Here is a 22,804-nt window from a genome sequence, read left to right as displayed (position 1 = left end):
CCTGAGGCTGAAGAATTGCTTGAACCCGGGAGGCGGAGGTTGCAGTGAGCCAAGATCACGCCACTGCATTCCAGCTTGGGCAACACAGCGAGACTCCATTTCAAAAAAGAAATAAAATAAGGCCAGGCACGGTGGCTCACGCCTGTAATCCCAGCACTTTGGGAGACCGGGGTGGGTGAATCACCTCAGGTCAGGCGTTTGAGATCAGCCTGTCCAACATGGTGAAACCCTGTCTCTACTACAAATACAAAAATTAGCTGGGCCTGGTGGTAGGTGCCTGTAATCCCAACTACTCGGGAGGCTGAGGCAGGAGAATCGCTCGAATCTGGGAGTGAGAGGTAGCAGTGCACCAAGATTGCACCACCGCACTCCAGCCTGGAAAACAGAGCAAGACTCCGTCTCAAAAACAAAAACAAAACCAAAACAAAGAAATAAAATAATCAAAGATGTTTAAAAAGAGAGAGACTGCCGGGCATGGTGGCTCATACCTCTAATCCCAGCACTTCGGGAGGAGGAGGCAGGTGGATCACTTGAGGTCAGGAGTTACAAGACCAGCCTGACCAACATGGTGAAACTCTGTCTCTATTAAAAATACAAAAATTAGCCAGGCGTGGTGGCATGCGCCTATAATCCCAGCTACTCAGGAAGCTGAGGCAGGAGAATAGCTTGAACCCAGGAGGTGGAGGTTGCAGTGAGCCAAGATTGTGCCACTGCACTCCAGCCTGGGCGACAGAGCAAGATTTTGTCTCAAAATAAATAAATAAATAAATAAAGAGAGACCTACCTTATCCAAAACCACATCACTCTTCCTGAGTTCTAGGACCTTGGAAAGATACCGACAGAGCTCAGCATTAGCCTCTCCCTCTGATGGAGGTGCTGCGATAGCTACATTTACGGCCTCTGCTGTCAAATCTGGAATGAAAACAGTATGGACTTTATCCTTAAGGAGTTCTTTTTCTTCATGAAGCAAGGGTATTTTGTAAAAGAATTTTTGCATTTGCCTGGCACATAAATTTTCAATTAAAAACTGCTGAATGAAGAAATGAATTATTAATCACATTTAAGGGAACATGAACATGATAAAAATGGCCCTACCATTACAGGAAATAAATCCAGAGAAGAAAACAGTTATTAACTCAATCTTGCTGACCAAGATGGGCTTACAGAGCCCTGGGGAGTATCCTGGATTTAGGCAACTGGAAATAGACCTTGGTATGTGAAAAGCCCCAGGCAGGGAGTCATAGATGGCCTTCAGCCTCATCAATGTCACTGAGGAAGTGCATGGACAGGGCAGCTTACTAGATTGCACACAGTTGTGCAGGGTTTCCTCATCAGGAAAATGAGAGCCCTGGACTAGGTTCACCTCTTATGTGACATATATCCTGAGTGTTTTTAAAATTTAATAATGTTTACTTAACAAATAATTACAGAGCACTTACTATACTCTAATTTTAAGCACACACAAATGTGTTAAAGGCTTTACAAATACTAACTTCTTTAATCCTTATAATGACTTTATGAAGATATTAATACCATTATTATCTCCATTTTACAAATGAGCCATGGCACCCAGCCTCCCATTTTAGATCTAATGAAACATAATACTCCAACAGTAGATAATGTTCACACCCACTACTTAGAAAATGCTGGCCAAGGAGGGTATGGCTAAGTTAACCTGGTCATCAGCATAAACCAGGTCTAGCACACCAATTTTGTGGTCTTCCTTTCAAAATCTAAAAATGGTTTGAAATACAGAGCTTTAGAGGTGCAAAAGACCTTCAAAATAATTTAGAGCAACGGTTTTCCAACTTTTTTCTCCTTTAGAAACCCTTTCCCCCAGTTTTCTCTAGAATCCCAATATTTAAAACAAACGTAAATATAGCCAGTCAGCAGCCCTGTCTGCCTGGCCTCCCCCTTGCCCAAAGCTGATTCCTGAGGCACCTCCAGCACTCCAGAGAATAGCCTGAAAGCCTCTTAGTCTAATGATCTCATCTGACAGATGAAAAAACTGGGCTCACGAATGTTTTATACTGTTTTGATTTAAAACAAGTTCGCACAGGAACTGATCATGGGTCTCAGATCTCAAGTTTTCTCCCTCTCCTTAGGCCAGTGATCGTTAAACTACACTAAAATGTCTCTTCTTTCTCTGGCCAATGTCTCCAGTTTTGGAATAGGACAAACTAAGAATAATCTAGACTATGCACAAGTTTCCATACCTGTCCTTTCTAAAATACCGTATTTTTAAAAAGGAAAATATACAATGGTTTTCATGTAACTTGGCATGATTTAAAGATATATCCTATTTCAGACACCTTTACATTAGAATCTAGAATTTTAAAATGGAGAAGCCTCTAACTGCAGATGTGAAAAATGAACTGTCACAGAATAAGCTTTCAGCTAACCAAAGCAAAGGGAGGCTGTAGGAGACACCTGATTCACACCTGATCCCACCCCAGTGTCCAGGTATACCTGTTACAGCATTTTGTTTGGAGCCAGGTTTCGCATGGATGGTTATGGTGACACAACCTTTAGGATCAACTGCCACAGGACCTAAGGGAGGAAATGGTCTCTCTGGTTCCTTGCTCTGGCTTTTCCCCTAAAATGACAACCACGCAACTTTACAGGTTACAAAATACTTTCCCACACATTTAATTTGATTCTTCCACTACCCCCTTTCACCCTTAACAGACAAATTAGGTTAATCAGTGGTGTCCTGGGACTTCTGGCCACCTAGAACGCTTTTCCCACAACCTTCAAGGCTCTACTCAATTTTCCCACGAAGCGTTCCCATCAACCCAAGAGTGTTTTTTCCTCCCTTGCAAGAAAACTTAACACTGGCTTCTAAACTTTAATGCTTGTTCCTCCCTCTGCTTTATATTTCCAGTTCCTTGGGGGCATGGTCCATTTATTATTCATCATTGTATCTCATGCAGTCGGAGCTAATAAATGTTGGTGAAAATGTGTGTGTGTGCGTGTTGGGGGGAAAGGGAGAAAAAAACAACAGTGCTTGATATTTAAAGGCCTGTTATGCGATAGGGGCTGTGCTAGGAACTTTCCTTCAACAAATATGTAGGCAATGGATATGTAAAGATGAAAAGGTACATGGTCCTTGCTCTCAAGGAGCTCGGACTACTGCGAGAGAGAAAGAACATACAAAATAATAATACACTGTGCTAAGGACACCGATGAGATAGGCACAGAACATTACCCCACAGGCAGCTCAGCATTGGGGCACAGGTGGATGCTGCCAGCAGGAGGCAGTGCTTGAGCTGAGTCTGAGAAACGGACTGGGTTGGCCATACAAAGATGGTGGAAATGGGAGTGATATATTCTTGACAGAAGGGGTGCGATCAGCCAAGGTAAGGGAGGAGAAAGCAGAATACAGCCTCCCGGGGAAGCGCAGGCGTCATGCCGCTGCTGGAACATGAATTGCTGGACTGGGAGTGCGGGGAGGAGGCCAGAGGTCAGCACACGCAGCCCAAGGAAAGCTCGGCTGCCGCCGGGCCCAGCGCTCAGAAGTCACCGGGTGAACGGCGGCGCAGCCTACTGAGGCGGGGTGACAGCAGCAGGAGCCGTAGCTCTGGGGGTGGCAGCGGCTGTCTTGAGCCCCGGAACTGAAAGACAGCAAGCCGCTGGCAGTGCCTCCACTCACCCTCGGGCCCCGCTTCTCCCGCGCTCCTCAATGAGTAGCCCTAAGGCCCACCCCTCTGCTTCCAAGGGACCTGCTACTGGCCTTGGTCGTCGCACCAGCCTTCTTAGGCATCTCAGCGCGAAGAGGAAGCCGAGCTGAGCCCCGAGTATTGGGTGTTGACCGGAGCTGCCTCAGCACGCTGCGGAACCGCAGCATCCCCGCCTGCGTAGGCGCCGGAAGAGCCCTCTGCGCTTGCGCAGGTAGCTGGCAGGAGCGGCCTCAGCGACCAGCGCCCAGCGCCCAGCGCATCAGCTCTGGCCCTACGGCGACACCTTAAGGCCGGCGGAAGCGAGCCTTGTGCCCCCAGAACATGCGCAAGCCTCTTTTGTTCTGGAACTGGCCTCAGGAAGTGCAACTGCGGAGCTGGGGCCTCACCGTGTCATGGCCCACCCCCTCAGCTGATGGGAAGGTGTGTCACCTCTGGTATTCTTTCCTAATCAGGGAAAGAAAGGTATTGTCCCTTCTCAGAATTGGAGAGCGCGGCAAGGAGTGCACAGGGCCAGGTGTCTTCTCGCTCCCGTAGCCAAGCTACAGGCAGCAGAGTCCCACGCTGCTGCCTGTGGCCATCAAGTCGATATAGAGCCTTGTGCCAGCTTGGCCCTTGTGAATCTTCCACGTATCGATGGCGCACCTACCTTGTGCCAGGCGCAGCGGATCCCACAATGTAAAAGAAAAGGAAATACACTGCGACATGTGATATGGCGAGACATGAAACAAATCAGCAGAGGCAAGATCATGGAGTCACTGAAGGCTTTCATGCAAGGGATTAGCAGTACAATTTGTTGTTTTAGAAAGACACCAGCTGCACTGTGGCCCACAGAGGAAAAGCCAGAAATAGGGAGATCCGCCCCCTAAATGGGAGAGGGTGGCCTGAACTAGAGTAACCGCAGGGAGGGTGGAGCGCTGATCATTTCAAGGATCTTCAGGAACTGGAATCATCAGAACTTGGGAATGACTGCATGTGCGAATAAGGGGGAAGAGTCAAGGAAATGCCCAAGTTTGAGGCCCAAGGAACAGGTCTGGGAGTCCGAGATGAGGAGTTCAGCTTTGTACATAATGAGTTTGAGATGCCCGCGGGACATCCAAGTACAAGTATTAAAGGGGTAACTGAATATATGTAACTGAAAGTTTGTGAAATCAAGGCTGGCGATAGAGATTCTGGAATCTTCTGAAAGCAGATGGCAATTGAAGCTATGGAAATGGATGAGAGTGTGTGTAAAGAGCACGAGGGCTCAGGATAGAACAGCAAGGGCAGGTAGAGAAGTCATTGACCAGGTAAGAGTACAGTGCAACGGCAACTAAGGAAACGCGCTTCAAGAGGGAATATCAACAGTGATGAATGCTCCAGAGAGAGCATGTCACATGTAACGACTGAGAAGTGGCCACAAGATTTAGAAATCAAGTCAGTGTTGGTGACCTGGGCTAGAGCAGTTTCAGTGGAGAGAAGGAAATGGAGATAATTGTAGAGAATAATCCAGTGACTTCACTGTGAAGGAGCAATTGGTATCTGAAGGGGCACATGACATTCAGATACTTATTTTTACCATATTTGAAGATTGGTAGGAAAGAGCCAGGAGAGGAGAGGTTACAGCAGAGGGCGGTTCCTGAAGAGGTAGGATCTGAGCTCAAGTAGAGACTGACTTCACTACAGGAGGCCTTAGACACTCCCTCTTTCCTAAGGGAAAGCTTAGATGGACATGTAGCTATGTTTATAGGTTTGGTGATGGGAGGTGGAATTTCTTTCTTTAACTAAGGGCGGGGAAGGTGTTGAAGGTGTGAGCAAAGTGGAACAGCTTTACATTGGGACTCTCGAGACTGGCAAAGGGCTGACTATTGCAACTCACTCAGCAGTAGACAGTTAAGGAAGACCATGAAATCCTCATGATCCCAATTTATAGTTACATTATTTTATTTTATTTATTTTTGAGAAAGAGTCAGGGGGATGGGAAAAGCCTGTGGCCCAGGTTGGAGTGCAGTGGCAGGATCTCGGCTCACTGCAACCTCCGTCTCCTGAGTTCAAGCAATTCTCCCTGCCTCAGCCTCCAGAGTAGCTGGGACTATAGGCGCATGCAACCACGCCCATTTTTTGTATTTTTAGTAGAGACAGGTGTTTCGCCATTTTGCTCAGGCTGGTCTCGAACTCCTGAGCTCAGGCAATCCACCCGCTTTGGCCTCCCAAAGTGCTAGGATTACAGGTGTGAGCTAGCGCCTGGCCTATAGTTACATTACTTTAAATGCCTGGATTAACCAGCTAAGAAGTTTTTTTTTGTTTTTTGTTTTTTTTTAATTAAAATTTCTTTTTTTGGCCCCAGTGCTACTACCAAAGCAGTCAGGAAGTTGAAGGTAAGGCAGACAACTGGATTGATTTAGGTATATATAAGTGTGTTGAAGGTTATTGATGAAATTGTTAAAGTGATTAAAGACCAAAGGTGGAGAGGGGTTGAGGGAAACCAAAAATAGAGTCTAACTGGGTAGAGAAGGAAGAAGAAAAGAACAGAGAGGACAAGGGGCTGCAGTCTTCAGGTTCAGTAACGAGTGTAACTGGAATGTGAGAGCTGGAAGAAACACCAAATGTTGTGGCCAAAGAGTGGGCTGTCTGAATTTACTATTTCAGATGTAGAGCAGTTCCACATCATGATAGGGTATACAGTGTGGCCATGATAAGGAATGGTGAAGTTTGCTTGAGGTAAAGAAGAAACTGGAAACCTAGGTGTGGCTGGGTTGTCCACATGGCCACTGAGGCCATGCAGCATAAAGGCTTGGGCAGAAGAAAGTGAGCCAGGTGTTAAACCAAAACCGTATTTCCCTTCTTTGAAATCAGTTAAGAATTGAGGCACAAAAGCAGAACCAGCATTATATAGCAGTCATTTGTAGAATCTGCTTTGGGTGAAGTCACGTCAGCCTCAATTAGAGATTTGGCAGTTGTCATGGAAATAAAGGGGACATCTGTGAAGGTGAGTTATGATGGCATCTGGCTAGATGGGTGAAGAGAGCGAAGAGGTGCCTTGCAGCGAACCATTCAGCCTTTCCCACACGTGAGTCAGGAGTAGGCGGTATGAGGACTTCATCGCACCAGCAAGGAGGAGAAAAGCCATCTACCCCATGTCCACCTGACTTGTTGCTCCTGCCCACATCCCTGCCTCTTGAAGGGAGAGAGAGGCAGAGTGGGAAGACATACTGCCTAACGGTGAGGGAAAACACAGAGACTGATTCAAATGGCAGGAAACCCCTTGTAAATGTTTGTGGTGGTTCACATTTTATTGAGACAGGATCTTGCCATGTTGCTCAGGCTGGTCTCATGCTCTTGGATTCAAGCAACGCTCCTGCCTCAGCTTCCTCAGTAGCTGCATAACTACAGGACTCACTTTATCGTGTTTTAAATAGAGTTCCACTTAAAAACTCGCAATAGAGAAACAGGAAAAGGAATTTTTAAAAGCATATAAACTAGGTGTATGTGAATAAATACACCGTGCAGCTCTGGGGCTGGCTGTTGGGGCTGGGACTGCAAAGGTACCATCCTTCTTGTGAAGGATGTGTTTTTTCTAATTGGGGGACAATTCCAGGTCTTGAATCTGGATGACTAGAACAGCAAGTAGTACTAAAGTGGTTTGAAGAAGCACTAAAAAGTGGGACGTTTTAAACACATTGCATGTAACATATCCCATTGAAGACCTTGCTCTCTTTAATGTCTTACAAGTTTATTCCCATGTTAAAAATAATTTTAAAAGGCCAGGCACAGTGACTCACACCTGTAATCCCAGCACTTTGGGAGGCCGAGGCGGGTGGATCACGAGGTCAGCAGATCGAGACCATCCTGGCTAACATGGTGAAACCCTGTCTCTACTAAAAATACAAAAAACTAGCCGGGCATGGTGGCGGGCACCTGTAGTCCCAGCTACTCAGGAGGCTGGGGCAGGAGAATGGCGTAAACCCCGGAGGCGGAGCTTGCAGTGAGCCGAGATTGCGCCACTGCACTCCAGCCTGGGCGACAGAGCGAGACTCCGTCTCCAAAAAAAAAAAAAAATTAAAAAAAAAAAACAAACTATAGGTACTACTGTCAACACTCTGATAATGCAAGGAATCTCAATTTGTTGGGTAGATACTGGAATATCACACTTTCTTAAAACAAAGTATATTTTATAGTAGATAGTCAAATATCTTTTTGGGTCTCACTGCAAAGTTTGAGAATGGTGACATGTTATTTTTGAACCCTGCAAAATATTTTCTCAACTCTGTAAATGGGTTTAAATTCCACCTCCCACCACTTGATAAACTTTTTTTTTCCTGCCCCGACAGGGTCTTGCTTTATCACCCAGGCTGGAGTGCAGTGGTGCTTATGATAATTCACTGTAATCTTGGACCCCTGGGCTCAACCAATCCTCCCCTCAACCTCCCAAGCAGCTACAACTATAGGCACGTGCCACCACAACCCAGCTAATTTTATTTTTCAGAGACAGGGTCTATGTTGCCCAGGCTGGTCTTGAACTCGTGGCCTCAGGTGATCCTTCTGTCTCAGCCTCTCAAAGTGCTGGGATTACAGGTGTGAGCCACCATGCCCAGCCTAGCTGACCTTTTAATTTGCCCGTGAAATGGGTACTTACCTCATACTGATGCTGTGAGAAACAAATAAGAATGTAGTCAAGTACTTATTGCAGAGCCTAGTACATAGTAGTCACTTGGGTAGTTATTATTAATAAACAGCTGTAAGATGATAGTCACACTCTAACAGTAAGATTATTTATTGGATTCTCCCACATTCATCCTCCACCTCCTGAGATTAGAACAGGGGAGAAAAACCTGAGACCACAAGAAGTGATCAAGAAACAAAAGGCAGCGGCAGTTATCGCTGCAGTTCCTATGAACTGCTTTAAGTCAGCAGTGAGGTATTTGTATTTTGTATTGCATTACTCCCATAAAGTTAAACTCAATTAACTAGAACCTCTGTTCCAAAATGGTGTTTATAGCCAGGCGTGGTGGCTCACGCCCGTAATCCCAGCACTCTGAGAGGCCAAGGCAGCTGAGGTCAGTTCGAGACCAGCCTGGCCAACATAGTGAAGCTCCGTCCCTACTAAAAATACAAAAGTTAGCTGGGCATGATGGTGGGCGCCTATAATCCCAGCTACTCTGGAGGCTGAGGCCGCAGAATTTCTTGAATCCAGGAGGTGGAAGATGCAGTGAGCTGAGATCACACCACTGCCCTCCAGCCTTGGCAACAGAGCGAGATTCCATCTCAAAAAACAAACAAAAAATCAAAATGCTGTTTATATTCACTTTTAGAAGAAAAAGCAAATGACAAAAAAGGGTTACATATATATATTTATTTTTAAAAATTCCAGGGGATGTCCCAAAGTTAGTAAACAGTTCTGTTTCTTATCCTTTCTATGGCTGATGCAGTTTCAATTGTTCAGTTCAACAGAAAGGTCATTTGAAAGGTCTCCACCGTCAAGAAACACTTACTCATCTCTGGCATATCATATTTTTTAAGGCAGAAGTATTTTGTATAATGGTTACTACAGAGTGTTTACTGGTTAATTTTTAGTTAACCAGAACCACACATCCCATAGATATTCCATTTAACTGAGGTTTATATCCATAAGAGCATTACCACAGAAAAATTTCCCTTTAGCAATTTCAGGAGACCTCAGCCACCAACATACGTACCTTCTTGACAATATAAAGTGAAATATTGCTTTGGATGAAAAATTTTTATATATTATTTAGAAAAAATTAAATTGATACTTAAAAGAATTTTGATTTTTAATCACCTTCCACAACGATTTGATATACCTTAAACTCCACTTACATTTTTTATAAGAGAATCACTTTCAAGGGAAAAAATGAATCTTACTATATTTTAAAAATCTGCTTTATAAAAAAGCGTATATATGTCAATCTGCCAGATATACTTCCTATCCCCAACACAGCTGTAACAGTGACTAATAGGGTCATGACCATGAAGCAAATTTTACTTCCTAGATAGAAATGTGTAGGTGGCAGAAAGTGTATTTTTCAGCAGGAGTGATTCTGTTGGATCTCTTTACAATATCAGAGCAGTTGTTAGAAATGTTAGTATTTTATTCGGTTTCTTGCTGTGCAGGATTTTCACAATGTTGAAGTGATGTCTGTTCACCCAGTCGTCATCACCGTCATCGTCTCAGTCTTGGGAACCATCAGCAGTGTCCCCCACACAGAGAGACAGGTATAGTGGTGCAGTTTAGTGACAGAGAATCCAGTCTTAGATCCTGTTTATATCACATTTTTGTGAATTTACACAAAATTCCATTTATAGCTTTAAAACTGTACTACATAACACATTACTACTACAAAATATCCTTCTCTGTAAATGCACTGAAAATTTTCTTGGGCATTTTATTAGGCCTTTTTTTAGCATTATTACAAATGCTAACAACTAGATAGTTCAAACCCCCAAATATAAAGTCAGCTTCTTAATTTTCTGAAATTTAGTTAATACGAATTCTGTAGGAATACTGACCCATCTCTTTTCATCCAACCTTCAAAACAGTTAATTAAGCCTATTTGCCCATCTCAATTAACCTTCAAAATAGTTACAAACAAACCCAAACTAGCTATATATAACAAGAATCTTTCAATTTCCAAACTATTGAAAGACCCTAAGTCAGCCAATCTATGAAATTATACAAGATGAAGCTGAAAAGGCTGTGCTTTTTTTTTAACCATTAAACCCAGTTCTTTTCTCCTAAAGTTGTAAGAAAATGGAAAATCTGTTTTTAAATCATGCAAAGATTTAAATAAACATTTTTCTATCTCCTCTAAGAAACTGTTTCTTATCTTACGATTATAAATATTCATAACACTCAAACTACTTTTTTGTGGCCATTTATGTTTTTGACACTAGATTGTATGGTACTATTTTGCCAAGATGTAGTATAATGCTAAATTATGTATAAAATATGATTTCTGGAATTTGTCCATCTTCTATTGAAGTGCCATTATTATTGCCTGGGGAACTAAAAAAGAAAAAAACAGTCTTGCTTGCAGCAGGTGTCTCATGCACTACTTTCTTCAATCCTTTTGTGCCATAGTGGGAATCTGGACCCTAAATGAGAACAAAAGGTTCCTTAGTAATTTTCATTTAATAAGCACTCAGTTTAATGTGGTGTTTTAATTAATGTTCTATTACATTACACTATCACTCCTATATAAAATTTTATGATATCATTTAGAAAAAAATGAAGTTTTTACCAAAAAACTAATTAATGAATAAAAATACTGAATGTAGAGCCCAGCTATTAGAGAATAGTGAAAAAATTTTTTAAAAATTACTTTTATTTTCTGCCAAACATTCAACTGCTTACTGAAACAAAGGGCTACTTCTTAGGAAGACCTACTTCCTTTAGAACAGAGCTGTGGGGAGAAGCACTTCTTTTCAGAAGGCAGTGGAATATTTTAGGTACCAGCTTCTTTTCCCCGCTCTTTATAAATGGCTCAGCTGTCAGTGACTCCCAGCTTCTAAAACACACTTTCTGCAACATTCAAGAGGAAACCATCTGGAACATCGTGCATGATTCTTACTTTGAGTGTTGCACATGCTGTGTAGCACACATTGGGCAGGATCTCTATGGGTTCCTTGAACATGACCCTGAACGTGTTAGCCGTCCCATCACAACTAAAGCCAGTATCATTCTGTCCCAGCGTTTGTTTTTTCTCATATTCAATGATCTGTAATTTTTAAGAGACAAGTTACATTTAAGTTAAACCAAATGAAGCAAACTACAGAATAATATGAAGCCCTTAGGCATCTCTGTGTGTGTGTGTGTGTGTGTGTGTGTGTTTTAAACAGACTCTCACTCTGTTGCCCAGTCTGGAGTGCAGTGGTGGGATCCCAGCTCACTGAAACCTCCACTTCCCAGGTTGAAGCAATTTTCGTTCCTCAGCCTCCTGAGTAGCTGGGATTACAGGTGTGCACCACCACACCTGGCTAATTTTTTTGTATTTTTAGTAGAGACAGGGTTTCACCATGTTGGCCAGTCTGGTCTCCAACTCCTGGTCTCAAGTGATCTGCCCACCTCAGCCTCCCAAGTGCTGGAATTACAGTCTTGAGCCACTGCACCCAGCCCTAATTTTTCATTTTTTTTGTGTGGCAATGGGATCATGTTCTGTTGCCCAGACGGTTTCTATTATTTTACTCATAGTATTTATACTTCATCTTTTTTTCTTAAATTATATTTTATGTTCTAGGGTACATATGCACAACGTGCAGGTTTGTTACGTATGAATACATGTGCCATGTTGGTGTGCTGCACCCATTAACTCGTCATTTACATTAGGTATATCTCCTAATGCTATCCCTCCCCCCTCACCCCACAACAGGCCCTGGGGTGTGATGTTCCCCTTCCTGTGTCCAAGTGTTCTCATTGTTCAATTCCCACCTATGAGTGAGAACACGCGGTGTTTGGTTTTCTGTTCTTGCGATAGTTTGCTGAGAATGATGGTTTCCAGCTGCATCCATGTCCCTACAAAGGACATGAACTCATCCTTTTTTATGCTGCATAGTATTCCATGGTGTATATGTGCCTCTTAATCCAGTCTGTCATTGATGGACATCTGGGTTGGTTCCAAGTCTTTGCTATTGTGAATAGTGCCACAATAAACATATGTGTGCATGTGTCTTTATAGCAGCATGATTTATAATGCTTTGGGTATATACCCAGTAATGGGATGGCTGGTACACTTCATCATTTTAATGTACCTATAATCCTGATGCCCTCCCTCAGTTTGTACACAAGGAGTCTGGTGTCTTCTTTTTTTTTTTTTTTTAAGACGGAGTCTCACTCTGTAGCCCAGGCTGGAAGGCAGTGGCGTGATCTTGGCTCACTGCAATGTCTGCCTCCCAGGTCCCGGTTCAAGCAATTCTCCTGTCTGAGCCTCCCAAGTAGCTGGGATTACAGGCATGCACCACCATGCCCAGCTAATTTTTTTGTATTTTTAGGAGAGACGGGGGTTTCACCATGTTGGCCAGGCTGGTCTCAAACTCCTGACCTCGTGATCCACTCTCCTTGGCCTCCCAAAGTGCTGGGATTACAGGTGTGAGCCACCGCACCAGGTCGAGTCTGGTGACTTCTGTAATACATAATGTAAGAGTGAGGTTCCACAATCAGCGGCTGACAGTGGGGAACTTGCGCCTTCCTGGACCTGCCGATTATCCAGCTTGCTTAAGTGGGTTCATGGGGTCTACTGAATAGGATCTTAACAATATGTTAAAAAAGTATATAAAGTACAATGGGGAGTGATTGTGAAAATCTTTTATATCCTTCAGAGGTTTGCTAATGTCTTTCTGTACTTAAAAAACATGGAAACAAAATTTTCTAACCTATTAAAAAATCTTTCAAATAATTTCAGTGAGTTTAAAATTTATTAAAATATTAATATAACTTTTTGGCTGGGCACAGTGGCTCACACCTGTAATCCCAGCACTTTGGGAAGCCTAGGTGGGCAGACACCTGAGGTCAGGGGTTCGAGACCAGCCTTGCCAACATGGTGAAACCCCATCTCTACTAAAACTACAAAAATCAGCTGGTTATGGTGGCGCGTGATTGTAATTCCAGCTACTTGGGAGGCTGAGGCACAGTAATCACTTGAACTTGGGAGGCAGAGGTTGCAGTGTGCAGAGATCGTGCCATTGCACTCCAGCCTGGGTGATAGAGAGACTCTGTTTAAAAAAAAAAATAGCTTTCTAATTGGTTTATAAGTACAACAAACTGACATGAATGATGTAAATTTAGCAGCTGAATTTCACAATAAACCTTAGTGTACAGCATTGGAAAATAAGTAGAATGATTCTGTTGGCAGAGCCAATAACGCAATTCTTCCTTTTAGAGGATGGTATCTTCTTTCTGAGGTAGTATGGTATCTTTTTTGACTGTCATCAAGCCAGATGTTTGAACAGTTGTATCACAAAATATAAAACCAGTATTTTGAAAACTAACAATGCATTTTGATCATAAAGTTAACCAAAGTTTTTATTATTAAAGATAATATATTAATAACATTTTAGAGATGGTGGGTTCTTCTGTTGATAAACAAAAATGTGAAACATTTGTCTACTTTCTCATATTTTTCATGTCTCAATTTATACATAAAATATACATACAGTATTGCATATATATAAGTTTGTAAGTAAAAATACAATATGGATGTGTTTTCAAAAATAAATTTACTAATTTTACTAATCGGGGTATGCAGTCAAAAGTGTAGAGAACACCTTATTTATTAATAAGGAAAGGAAGGAGACAAGTATTTTAACTTTCCTCCAGAAAAGGGAGTAGTGCCCTATCTGAAAGAACTGAGGTGGAGAAAGCCTAAAGAATGAAGCAGGGGCCTAATGCCTGTAATCCCAATGCCTTGGGAGGCCAAGGCAGGAAGATCACTTGAGCCCTGGAGTTCAAGACCACCCTGGGCAATACGGCGAGACAAACAAACAAAAAAACAAAGAAAAATCAGTTGGGCGAGGTGGCACATGCCTGTGGTCCTAGCTACTTGGGAGGCTGAGGTGGGAGGATTTCTTGAGCCTGGGTGATTGAGGCTACAGTGAGCTGTGATCGCACCACTGCTCTTCAGCCTGGGCGACAAAGTGAGACCCTGTCTCAAAAAAAAGTAACCAAGAATAAAGCAGGGTCTGCTCAGCCCCTCAGGAAGTCACAGGATGCTCATACTAGTTACAAGAAATTTAGTTTCAGTCCTAGAGTTGAAAGGGCCATGAAAAAGGCAGGAGGGTGTTTTAAGACTGCAGAGCAGGAAGTACTAATAGAAGGGATTCCTGGACAAAGAAGAGCTCCTTATATGCTAATGCTTTTGTGAAGGACCCCAATTTTCTGCAACCAGACTTTTTAGATCAATTCTAAAACAGAACTCTCTATGCTTACAATGCTACTGAGAGGCCTTCTGATTCCTTTGACAATTATACTGAAATTTGGATTCTGTCAAAACAATATCTTATTGTAAAGTTACCTATTTGTTTTATTTTAAGATGATATATGGTGGAGGAGGAAACTGTACCTGTATATTCACTTGATAATCTGTAGGGCCATGAATAGATCCATATAAGCCAAATCCAACTATAGAGATCCTTCTATTAACTGTGAACCTGAGAGAAAGAAGCCAAAAATAAAATAACATAATTAATCCCATGTGTTCATATTCTGAAGGGTTATAAATTTTTTTAAGTGTAACCTGGAGGAAAACAAATTAGATATCCTTGGAAATGTCATCTGTTTGCTTACCAAAAAGCTTTCTAGAGTAGATTTGAACTTAACAGGAACCTAAAAATTGGTTTTGTAAAAGAATTTAACCTAAATATCCACTTTTGTTGTAATGACAATGTTAGTGCTATATGAGTCCAAATATTTGTACATCTTTTTCATGAACGCAGACATGTCAGCCATTAGGACTGAAGCCCAGCATCTCAAACTATAACAATTATCAATTCAATAAATACTAAGCGCCTATCATATTTAGGTACTAGGCCTGGCACTGCAGAAGTAATGGTCAACAAGACAGTTTCTACCTGCATTGTGCTTACAGTCTAATGGAGGACACTGATAATACAAGAAACGAATAAATAAATAATTACAAATTGTAACAAGAGCTGTGAAGGGAGCAGGCTACTCTAATAGAATACTGGTGGCAAAAGGCTGGGACAGGACTCGAATGCAGTTTACTAACTAGAATAATTAGTAAGTCCAGTTTGGTCATAATAGTTAAGAAATACTGACCCATCTTACTCCATTTTGTGAATGTATAAAAACTGATATTAAATACATATGGAACTGAGGCCCGGTGCGGTGGCTCATACTGCAATCCTGGCACTTCGGGAGACTGAGGCAGGTGGCTCACCTGAGGTTCAGCAGTTTGAGACCAGCCTGGCCAACATGGCAAAACTCCGTCTCCACTAAAAATATAACAATTAGCCAGGCATGGTAGCAGGCACCTGTAATCCCAGCTACTTGAAAGGCTGAGGCAGGAGAATCGTTTGAACCTGGGAGATGGAAGTTGCAGGCGACCCTGCACTCCATCCTGGGCGACACAGCGAGACTCCTTCTCAAACAATAAGAAGAAGAAGAAGAAGAAGAAGAAGGAACTAAAAGCCTGTAAAATCTGACATAATCATAATGTCTTACAGTACAAAATAACACTGAGTAATTCTCAACATTTTCAGCAACAACCTCAATTATTAGTAATACTACTAGCACATCAATACCACTTCATGAGTACTTCCTAGTGTGCCAGGCACTGAACTTCAGTTCTTTACAGAATTATTTCCTTCAGTCATCATAACAGCCCTATAAGCTAGATAACAGTACTATTTTAAACATCTGGTACAGTAAGATCACCTTAAACACTTACAAACATGTAACTTTTTTAAAAGAGATGGAGTCTTGCTCTATTGCTGAGGCTGGAGTACAGTGGTACAATCATGGCTCACCACAGGCTTGAACTCCTGGGCTCAAGTGATCCCTCCACCTCAGCCTCCCAAGTAGCTGGGCTGCAGACACACACCACCATTCCTGGCTAGTTAAAATTTTTTTTTTTTTTTTTACAGATGGAGTCTCATTAAGTTGCCCAGGCTGGTCTAGAACTGGTCTCAGATGATCCTCCCAACTCATTGTCCTGAGTTGCTGGGATTATACGCATGAGCTACCCACTTCTGGCTCTAATATATGTTATTTATAATTTTTATTATAAAAAAGCAGGCCAGGCACAGTGCCTCATGCCTGTAATCCCAGCACTTTGGGAGGTCGAGGCAGGTGGATCACCTGAGATCAAGAGTTCGAGACCAGCCCGGCCAACATGGTGCAGCCTCGTCTCTACTAAAAATACAAAATTAGCCAGGCATGGTGGCACACGCCTGTAATCCCAGCTATTCGGGAGGCTGAGGCAGGAGAATTGCTTAGAACCTGGGAGGCGGAGGTTGCAGTGAACCGAGATGGTGCCAGCCTGGGTGACAAAGCAAGACTCCGTCTCAAAAAAAAAAAAAAAAAAAAAATAGGCCAGGCACAGTGGCTCATGCCTGTAATTCCAGAACTTTGGGAGGCTAATGGGGATGGATCATGAGGTCAGGGAATGGAGACCATTCTGGCCAACATGGTGAAACCCTGTCTCTACTAAAAATAGAAAAATTAACTGAGTGTGGTGGTGTGTGCCGTAGTCCCACCTACTCAAGAGGCCGAAGCAGGAGAATCGCTTGAACCTGGAGGCAGGGGCTGCAGTGAGCCAAGATCGCACCACTGCACTCCAGCCTGGGCAACAGAGACAGACTCAGTCTGCCTGTCGTGGGGCGGGGGGAGCGGGGAGGGATAGCATTAGGAGATATGCCTAATGTAAATGACGAGTTAATGGGTGCAGCACACCAACATGGCACGTGTATACATATGTAACAAACCTGCACGTTGTGCACATGTACCCTAGAACTTAAACTATTACAAATAAATAATAAACAATAATATATCCCGCTTAAAAAAACAGAAAATGCAGCTAAATAAGAGGAAAATTTTAAAGTATCCATAAATCCAGAGATAGCCCTTGCAAACCCTTTACATTTTTTAATCCTTTATATTTTTCAGTTACATTTCTATGAACATATATATAATTTTAAAAATCATATCAGAATATATATATTTGTAACCTCTTTTTCATGTAAAATGATAAAAAAAAAAAAATTACCAATTCACTATATTTAACTAATGCCTTGTTGGATAATCTAGGTTATTTGCAGTTTTTATTATATAATAATGGCATGATGAACAATCTTACAGCTAAATCATTTTATGAAGCCTTAATTATTTTCCTTGGAATAAATTCCTAGAAGTAGAATTGCTGATGAAAATAAAAGGCACATTCTTTAAAAAAATTTTATTTTTATTTCTTTATTTACACAGGGTCTTGCTCTGTCACTCAAATTGGAGAGCAGTGGTGCAATCATGGCTCACTGCAGCTTCAACCTCTTGGGCTCAGGTGACCCTCCTGCCTCAGCCTCCTGAATATCTGGGACCACAGGTGCATGCCATTACATACAGCTAACTTTTAAAAAATTATTATTTGTAGAGGCAGGATCTCACTATGTTGCCAAGGCTGATCTTGAACTCCTGAGTTCAAGTGATCCTCCTGCCTTGGCCTCCCAAAGTGTTTTGATTACAGGTGTGAGCCACCACACCCAGTCAAAAGACAGAGTCTTAAGGCTTTAGGGTAAACATTGTCAAGTTGCTTTCTGGAAAGATAACATTTTATACCCCATAAGGTATAAGGATCATTTTACTCTCAGTCTTATCAACCAGGAGTATTTTTCATTTCCTTTTGCCTTTGAGAAACTGATAGTGACAAATTCCATTTATATTTTGATTATTATTGTTACTATTTGACACAGGATCTCACTTTGTCACCCAGTCTGGAGTGCAATGGCACAATCTCCGCTCATTGCAGCCTCAACCTCCCAGGTTCAAGCAATCACACGCTACCATGCTCAGCTAATTTTTATATTTTTTTGTAGAGATGGGGTTTCGCCATGTTGCCCAGGCTGGTCTGGAACTCCTGAGGTCAACAGATCCTCCCGCCTCAGTCTCCCAAGGTGTGTCGATTACAGGTGTGAGTCACCACGCCCAGCCTATTTATTTGATTATTAATGAGATAAAACATTTGCTCATATGCTTACTGCCCACTGGATTTTCTGTCTAATGAAATACTGAACTCATGTTCTTTTCTCATTTTTCTCTACAGATGAGTTTGTCTTTTTAATGTAGATCCAAAAGATGTTATATATAGATGATATTTATGCTTTGTTGGTAATATCCACTATACGTTTCCCATTTGTCACGTATCTTTTAACTTTATGGTGATTTTGTACTTAAAATTTTTGAATTATCTGTTTTCAAAATTATGATATATGCCAAGTTTAGAGAGGTCTACCACATCCTTGTAGTACATAAACATTTACCTGTTCCAGCATTTTCATGGTTTTAGTTTTAATATTAAAATTTTAATTTACATGAATACGGGTATATGGGATCAGTAAGGATCTAACTTAATTTTCCCAGTGATTAATCCTTCTCTCACCTTTATCATATTCTTTTTTGTTTTTGAGACAGGGTCTTGCTCTGTTGCCTGGGCTGGAGCGCAGTGGTGAGATCACAGCTCACTGCAGCCTCAATCTCCCAGGCTTAAGCGATCCTCCTTCCTCAGCCTCTTAAGTAGCTGCGATTACAGGTGCGTGCACCACACCTAATTTTTAAATTTTTTTTGTAGAGATGAAGTTTCACCATGTTGCACAGGCTGCTCTCAAACTCCTGGGCTCAAGTGAGCCGCCCACTTCAGCCTCCCAAAGTGCTGGGATTACAGGGGTGAGCCAGTACACCTGGCCATATCATTTTCTAAATGTTCGTTTATGTTAGGTTAGTTTCTGACATCTATACTCTGCTCCCTACAACACTAATTTCCTATAGCTTTACAATACTTTGTCTTGTCATCTGTATTACTCTTATTAAAAGAGAAACATGTACTCTTCCAAATTAACTGCTAAGAATTTTGCCAGCCGAGTGCAGTTGCTCACACCTGTAATCCCAGTACTTGGAGAGGCTGGGGCAGGCAGATCACCTGAGATCAGGAGTTCATGACCAGCCTGACCAACATGGTGAAACCTTGTCTCTATTAAAAATACAAAAATTAGACAGGCATGGTGGCAGGCGCCTATAATCCCAGCTACTCGGGAGGGTGAGGCAGGGAGAATAATTTGAACTCAGGAGGCGGAGGTTGCAGTGAGCCCAGATCTCACCATTGCACTCCAGCCTGGGCAACAAAACAAGACTCCGTCACAGAAAAAAAAAAAAAAAAAAAGAATTTTGCCAAGCCACTCTCCACTACCTAAAATAGTATGTGACTTCTGAAAGAAATTCTCTAACATACATAGGTTAACTTGGAAGACACTGTCCTTATTAAAGTATGATTCTACTCAAACTTTTCCAGTTCTTCATAAAGCTAATGTACTTTATATTTCTTACTGGGTTTAATCCTACTATTTAATATTATGTTACTGTTATGAATGGGATTATTCACAATACTATAGTAACATTCTATATATATAGTGATATATAAATAATTACTGTAATACAGTAACATACTATAATAGTAACACACTCAAAATATTATTTACTGACATTTACTCAATTGTAACCAAATTGTTTTATATTATAATTTTTTGTGGTAAAATATGTACCATTTAAACCATTTTTAAGTGTACAGCTCAATGGCACTAAATACATTCATATCATTGTATAACTGTCACCATTACTCATCTCTGTAACTGAATTTTGATGACATACAGGAACACCAATGGTTTTTAAATATGCTTTTTATAAGTGGCCACTATTCTCTTTTATTGGTTCTAGTAGTTTTTTGGCTTGACACTAAGGTTATCTAGGTGGACCAGTTGTTCTCAAGAGCAGTTCCACCCTCAAGAAGGCATACTCGATTTCACAAAGGTTTAGGGGCACTACTGGCAAGGAGCCAGGGAAACTAGATTTCCTGAAATGCATAGAACAGTCTCCCGTAACTCAATCAACTTTTAGGTGTCTTGCCAGAATTCATGTAGGTAAAAAATCTGTTTATAACTACAAGCCTTGAACCTCATTCCATTTTGTTTATAAACCAGATTTTTTAGTGCATTTTTTTTTTTTTTTTTGAGACGGAGTTTCACTCTTGTTGTCCAGGCTGGAGTGCAATGGCGCAATCTCGGCTCACCGCAACCTCCACCACCCAGGTTCAAGCGATTCTCCTGCCTCAGCCTCCCGAGTAGCTGGGATTACAGGCATGCGCCACCACGCCTGGCTAATTTTGTATTTTTAGTAGAGACGGGGTTTCTCCATGTTGGTCAGGCTGGTCTCGAACTCCCGACCTCAGGTGATCTACCTGCCTTGGCCTCCCAAAGTGCTGGGATTACAGGCTTGAGCCACCGTGCCCAGTCTTTTAGTGCAATTTTAATATTCAGACTTTTACAAGAGGCGACTACCATATAAACAAGCAATATACAGTAAATTCTCATTATCTGCATAAGTTATATTTCTTAATATACAGAATTAGCAAATACTAAACCACTGCTCCTAGGGGAAATATGCGTGCGTGCGTGTGTGTGTGTGTGTGTGTGTGTGTGTCTATACATATACACATATATACACACCTCACATAGATTATAATCTTAAATTCCAAAAACAACTCATCCAGCCAGGCGAGGTGGCTCATACCTGTAACCCCAGCACTTTGGGAGGCTGATGCTGGTGAATCACCTAAGGTCAGGAGTTCGAGACAAGCCTGGCAACATGGTGAAACCCCATCTCTACTAAAAATACAAAAGTAGCCATGTGTGGTGGCACATGCCTGTTAATCCCAGCTACTCGGGAGCCTGAGGCAGGAGAATCACTTGAACCTGGAGGTGCAGTGAGCTGAGATCGCTTCAGCGTGGACAACAAGAGCGAAACTCCATCTCAAAACAAACCAATAAACACTTCGTCCTAGTATATTCTATTTTCTTTATTCCACAAAAGAGAAAACAGAATTTGGAAGTGTTAAGTGACTTGTCTGAGGCTGCCCCACTAAAAGGTGCCAGAGCTGGGATTCAAGCCCCATTCAACCTGCCCAAGAGCCAGAGTTTCCTGCACTCCACTGCACTGTCCCTCCCCGTCTCCACCTCTGTAGGAGAGCTGAAACAGGAAAGTAGAGCCTTGCCTTGTTCAGCCACAGCTGGAAACATGCTGGTCTGGCAACTAAAGCCTTTGCTGAAAATGACTAAGAAAGTGCCCCGAGTATTGACTTTACAGGTTACAGATAAATTTCAGCCAGTAGGCAAGTTCAGAAATAGACACAATGAGTAGGATCAACTACATATACTCTTTTACTTGGAACCTTTAAAGAAAACGTAAGTGGCAGCAATGCTGCTCATGGTATTTAAGACATAACACACGGGTACTGTGCAGCTGAAACTGTCTCATCATGGTGATACATATATGTACAGCAACTGACTACTTCAGTTTGCCTTCTAGTGTTGTCCTACCCAAAGTCTATGTATTGAACTACATATTTTACTATAAGTTACATTTATTTCCCCTTTATATGATAACTAGATCACTCATCAATTACAAAATGTATAAAGCATATTATCTATGAATTTTATTTCAGGTTAGTAAAGTGGGAATTACAAAATATTTATTAAAAAAGAGAGAACTGGGTTTGATAGGGTTGTGAACTAGTAATGTATATAATGCCATTGGCAAATAATCAATCAGAATTATAATAACACTGCTGAAAACAGCAAGGATAGTGCTTGAGGTTTCAATAGTTTATCATGGCAAACAAGTACTCTTCTAGGCCTAATCTAGTAAGAATTATATCTGGAATGAAGGTGAAATTTTATCAAAAACCTTTCTGACATCGACTGAAATCAAATTGTTTTTCTTCTTTGATCTGTTGTGAGAATTGTACTAATACATTTCCTAACACTGAGCCATTCTTTCAATCTCCAAATAAATTCTGTTTGGGTCATACAGTGTTATTCTCCTAAGGTACAGATTCAATATCCTAATGTTTTACACAAACTTTCTTCTTTATATTGAGATTGATCTAGATTTTTTTTGTCTTGCCTGATTCCTATATAAGGGTTACGCTTCCTTCAATAATTAACCAAGTAGTATTTTATTCTTTTAATGCTCAAGGAAACTAACTGTTCCTTGAGGATTTGACAAAACTCACCTGTAAAAACCACCTTGTGAAGGGACAGTTCTCTGATAACTTTTAATTCCTTCCATGGTAATTGGTCTATTCAGGCTTTCTTCTTCAGTCAATTTTGATAATTTATATTTGCCTATAAAATGATCCATTCCATCAACATGTTCAATTTATTAGCACAGAATAAACCCAGAATTAAAATAAAAATGTCAGCATATAATTATATTCCCGTTTTTACTTCTAAATGTGAATGTTTATTACCTTCGCCAGAGGTTTATTTTATTAGTCTTTTAAAGGAACCAGCTTATGGATTTATCAGTTCTACTATTTCTAATTCATTAATTTCTGCATTTATCTATTTACTTTCTC

At 41.5% G+C, this 22,804-nt stretch overlaps 2 protein-coding genes across 5 annotated transcripts in view; both read right to left on the bottom strand.

The window, feature by feature from the left end:
* LOC105554279 (chromosome unknown open reading frame, human C15orf40) overlaps positions 1-3,875 on the bottom strand; it is an 18,669-nt gene extending 14,794 nt beyond the window's left edge. For 2 of the 4 annotated variants that reach the window (XM_012000670.1, XM_012000671.1), the window contains exons 1-3: positions 3,734-3,875; positions 2,470-2,596; positions 785-912 (exon numbers count right to left, since the gene is read on the bottom strand). In XM_012000670.1, the coding sequence (XP_011856060.1) occupies positions 785-912; positions 2,470-2,596; positions 3,734-3,847 (369 nt within the window). In that variant the 5' untranslated portion in view covers positions 3,848-3,875. Of the gene's footprint in view, positions 1-160; positions 913-2,469; positions 2,597-3,733 lie in introns of those variants that run through there. The other 2 variants (XM_012000672.1, XM_012000669.1) reach the window with 2 other exon arrangements.
* Positions 3,876-8,995: 5,120 nt separating this feature from the next.
* BTBD1 (BTB (POZ) domain containing 1) overlaps positions 8,996-22,804 on the bottom strand; it is a 41,040-nt gene continuing 27,231 nt past the window's right edge. Inside the window, exons 5-7 of the mRNA XM_012000665.1 lie at positions 14,729-14,816; positions 11,246-11,392; positions 8,996-10,769 (exon numbers count right to left, since the gene is read on the bottom strand). Coding sequence (XP_011856055.1) covers positions 10,611-10,769; positions 11,246-11,392; positions 14,729-14,816 — 394 coding nt within the window. The 3' untranslated portion in view covers positions 8,996-10,610. The remainder of the gene's footprint in view (positions 10,770-11,245; positions 11,393-14,728; positions 14,817-22,804) is intronic.

Source organism: Mandrillus leucophaeus, unplaced genomic scaffold, assembly GCF_000951045.1.
Source record: "Mandrillus leucophaeus isolate KB7577 unplaced genomic scaffold, Mleu.le_1.0 Scaffold639, whole genome shotgun sequence".
In the NCBI taxonomy this organism is placed as follows: Eukaryota; Metazoa; Chordata; class Mammalia; order Primates; family Cercopithecidae; genus Mandrillus; species Mandrillus leucophaeus.
This window is presented reverse-complemented; position numbering and strand designations above follow the sequence as displayed.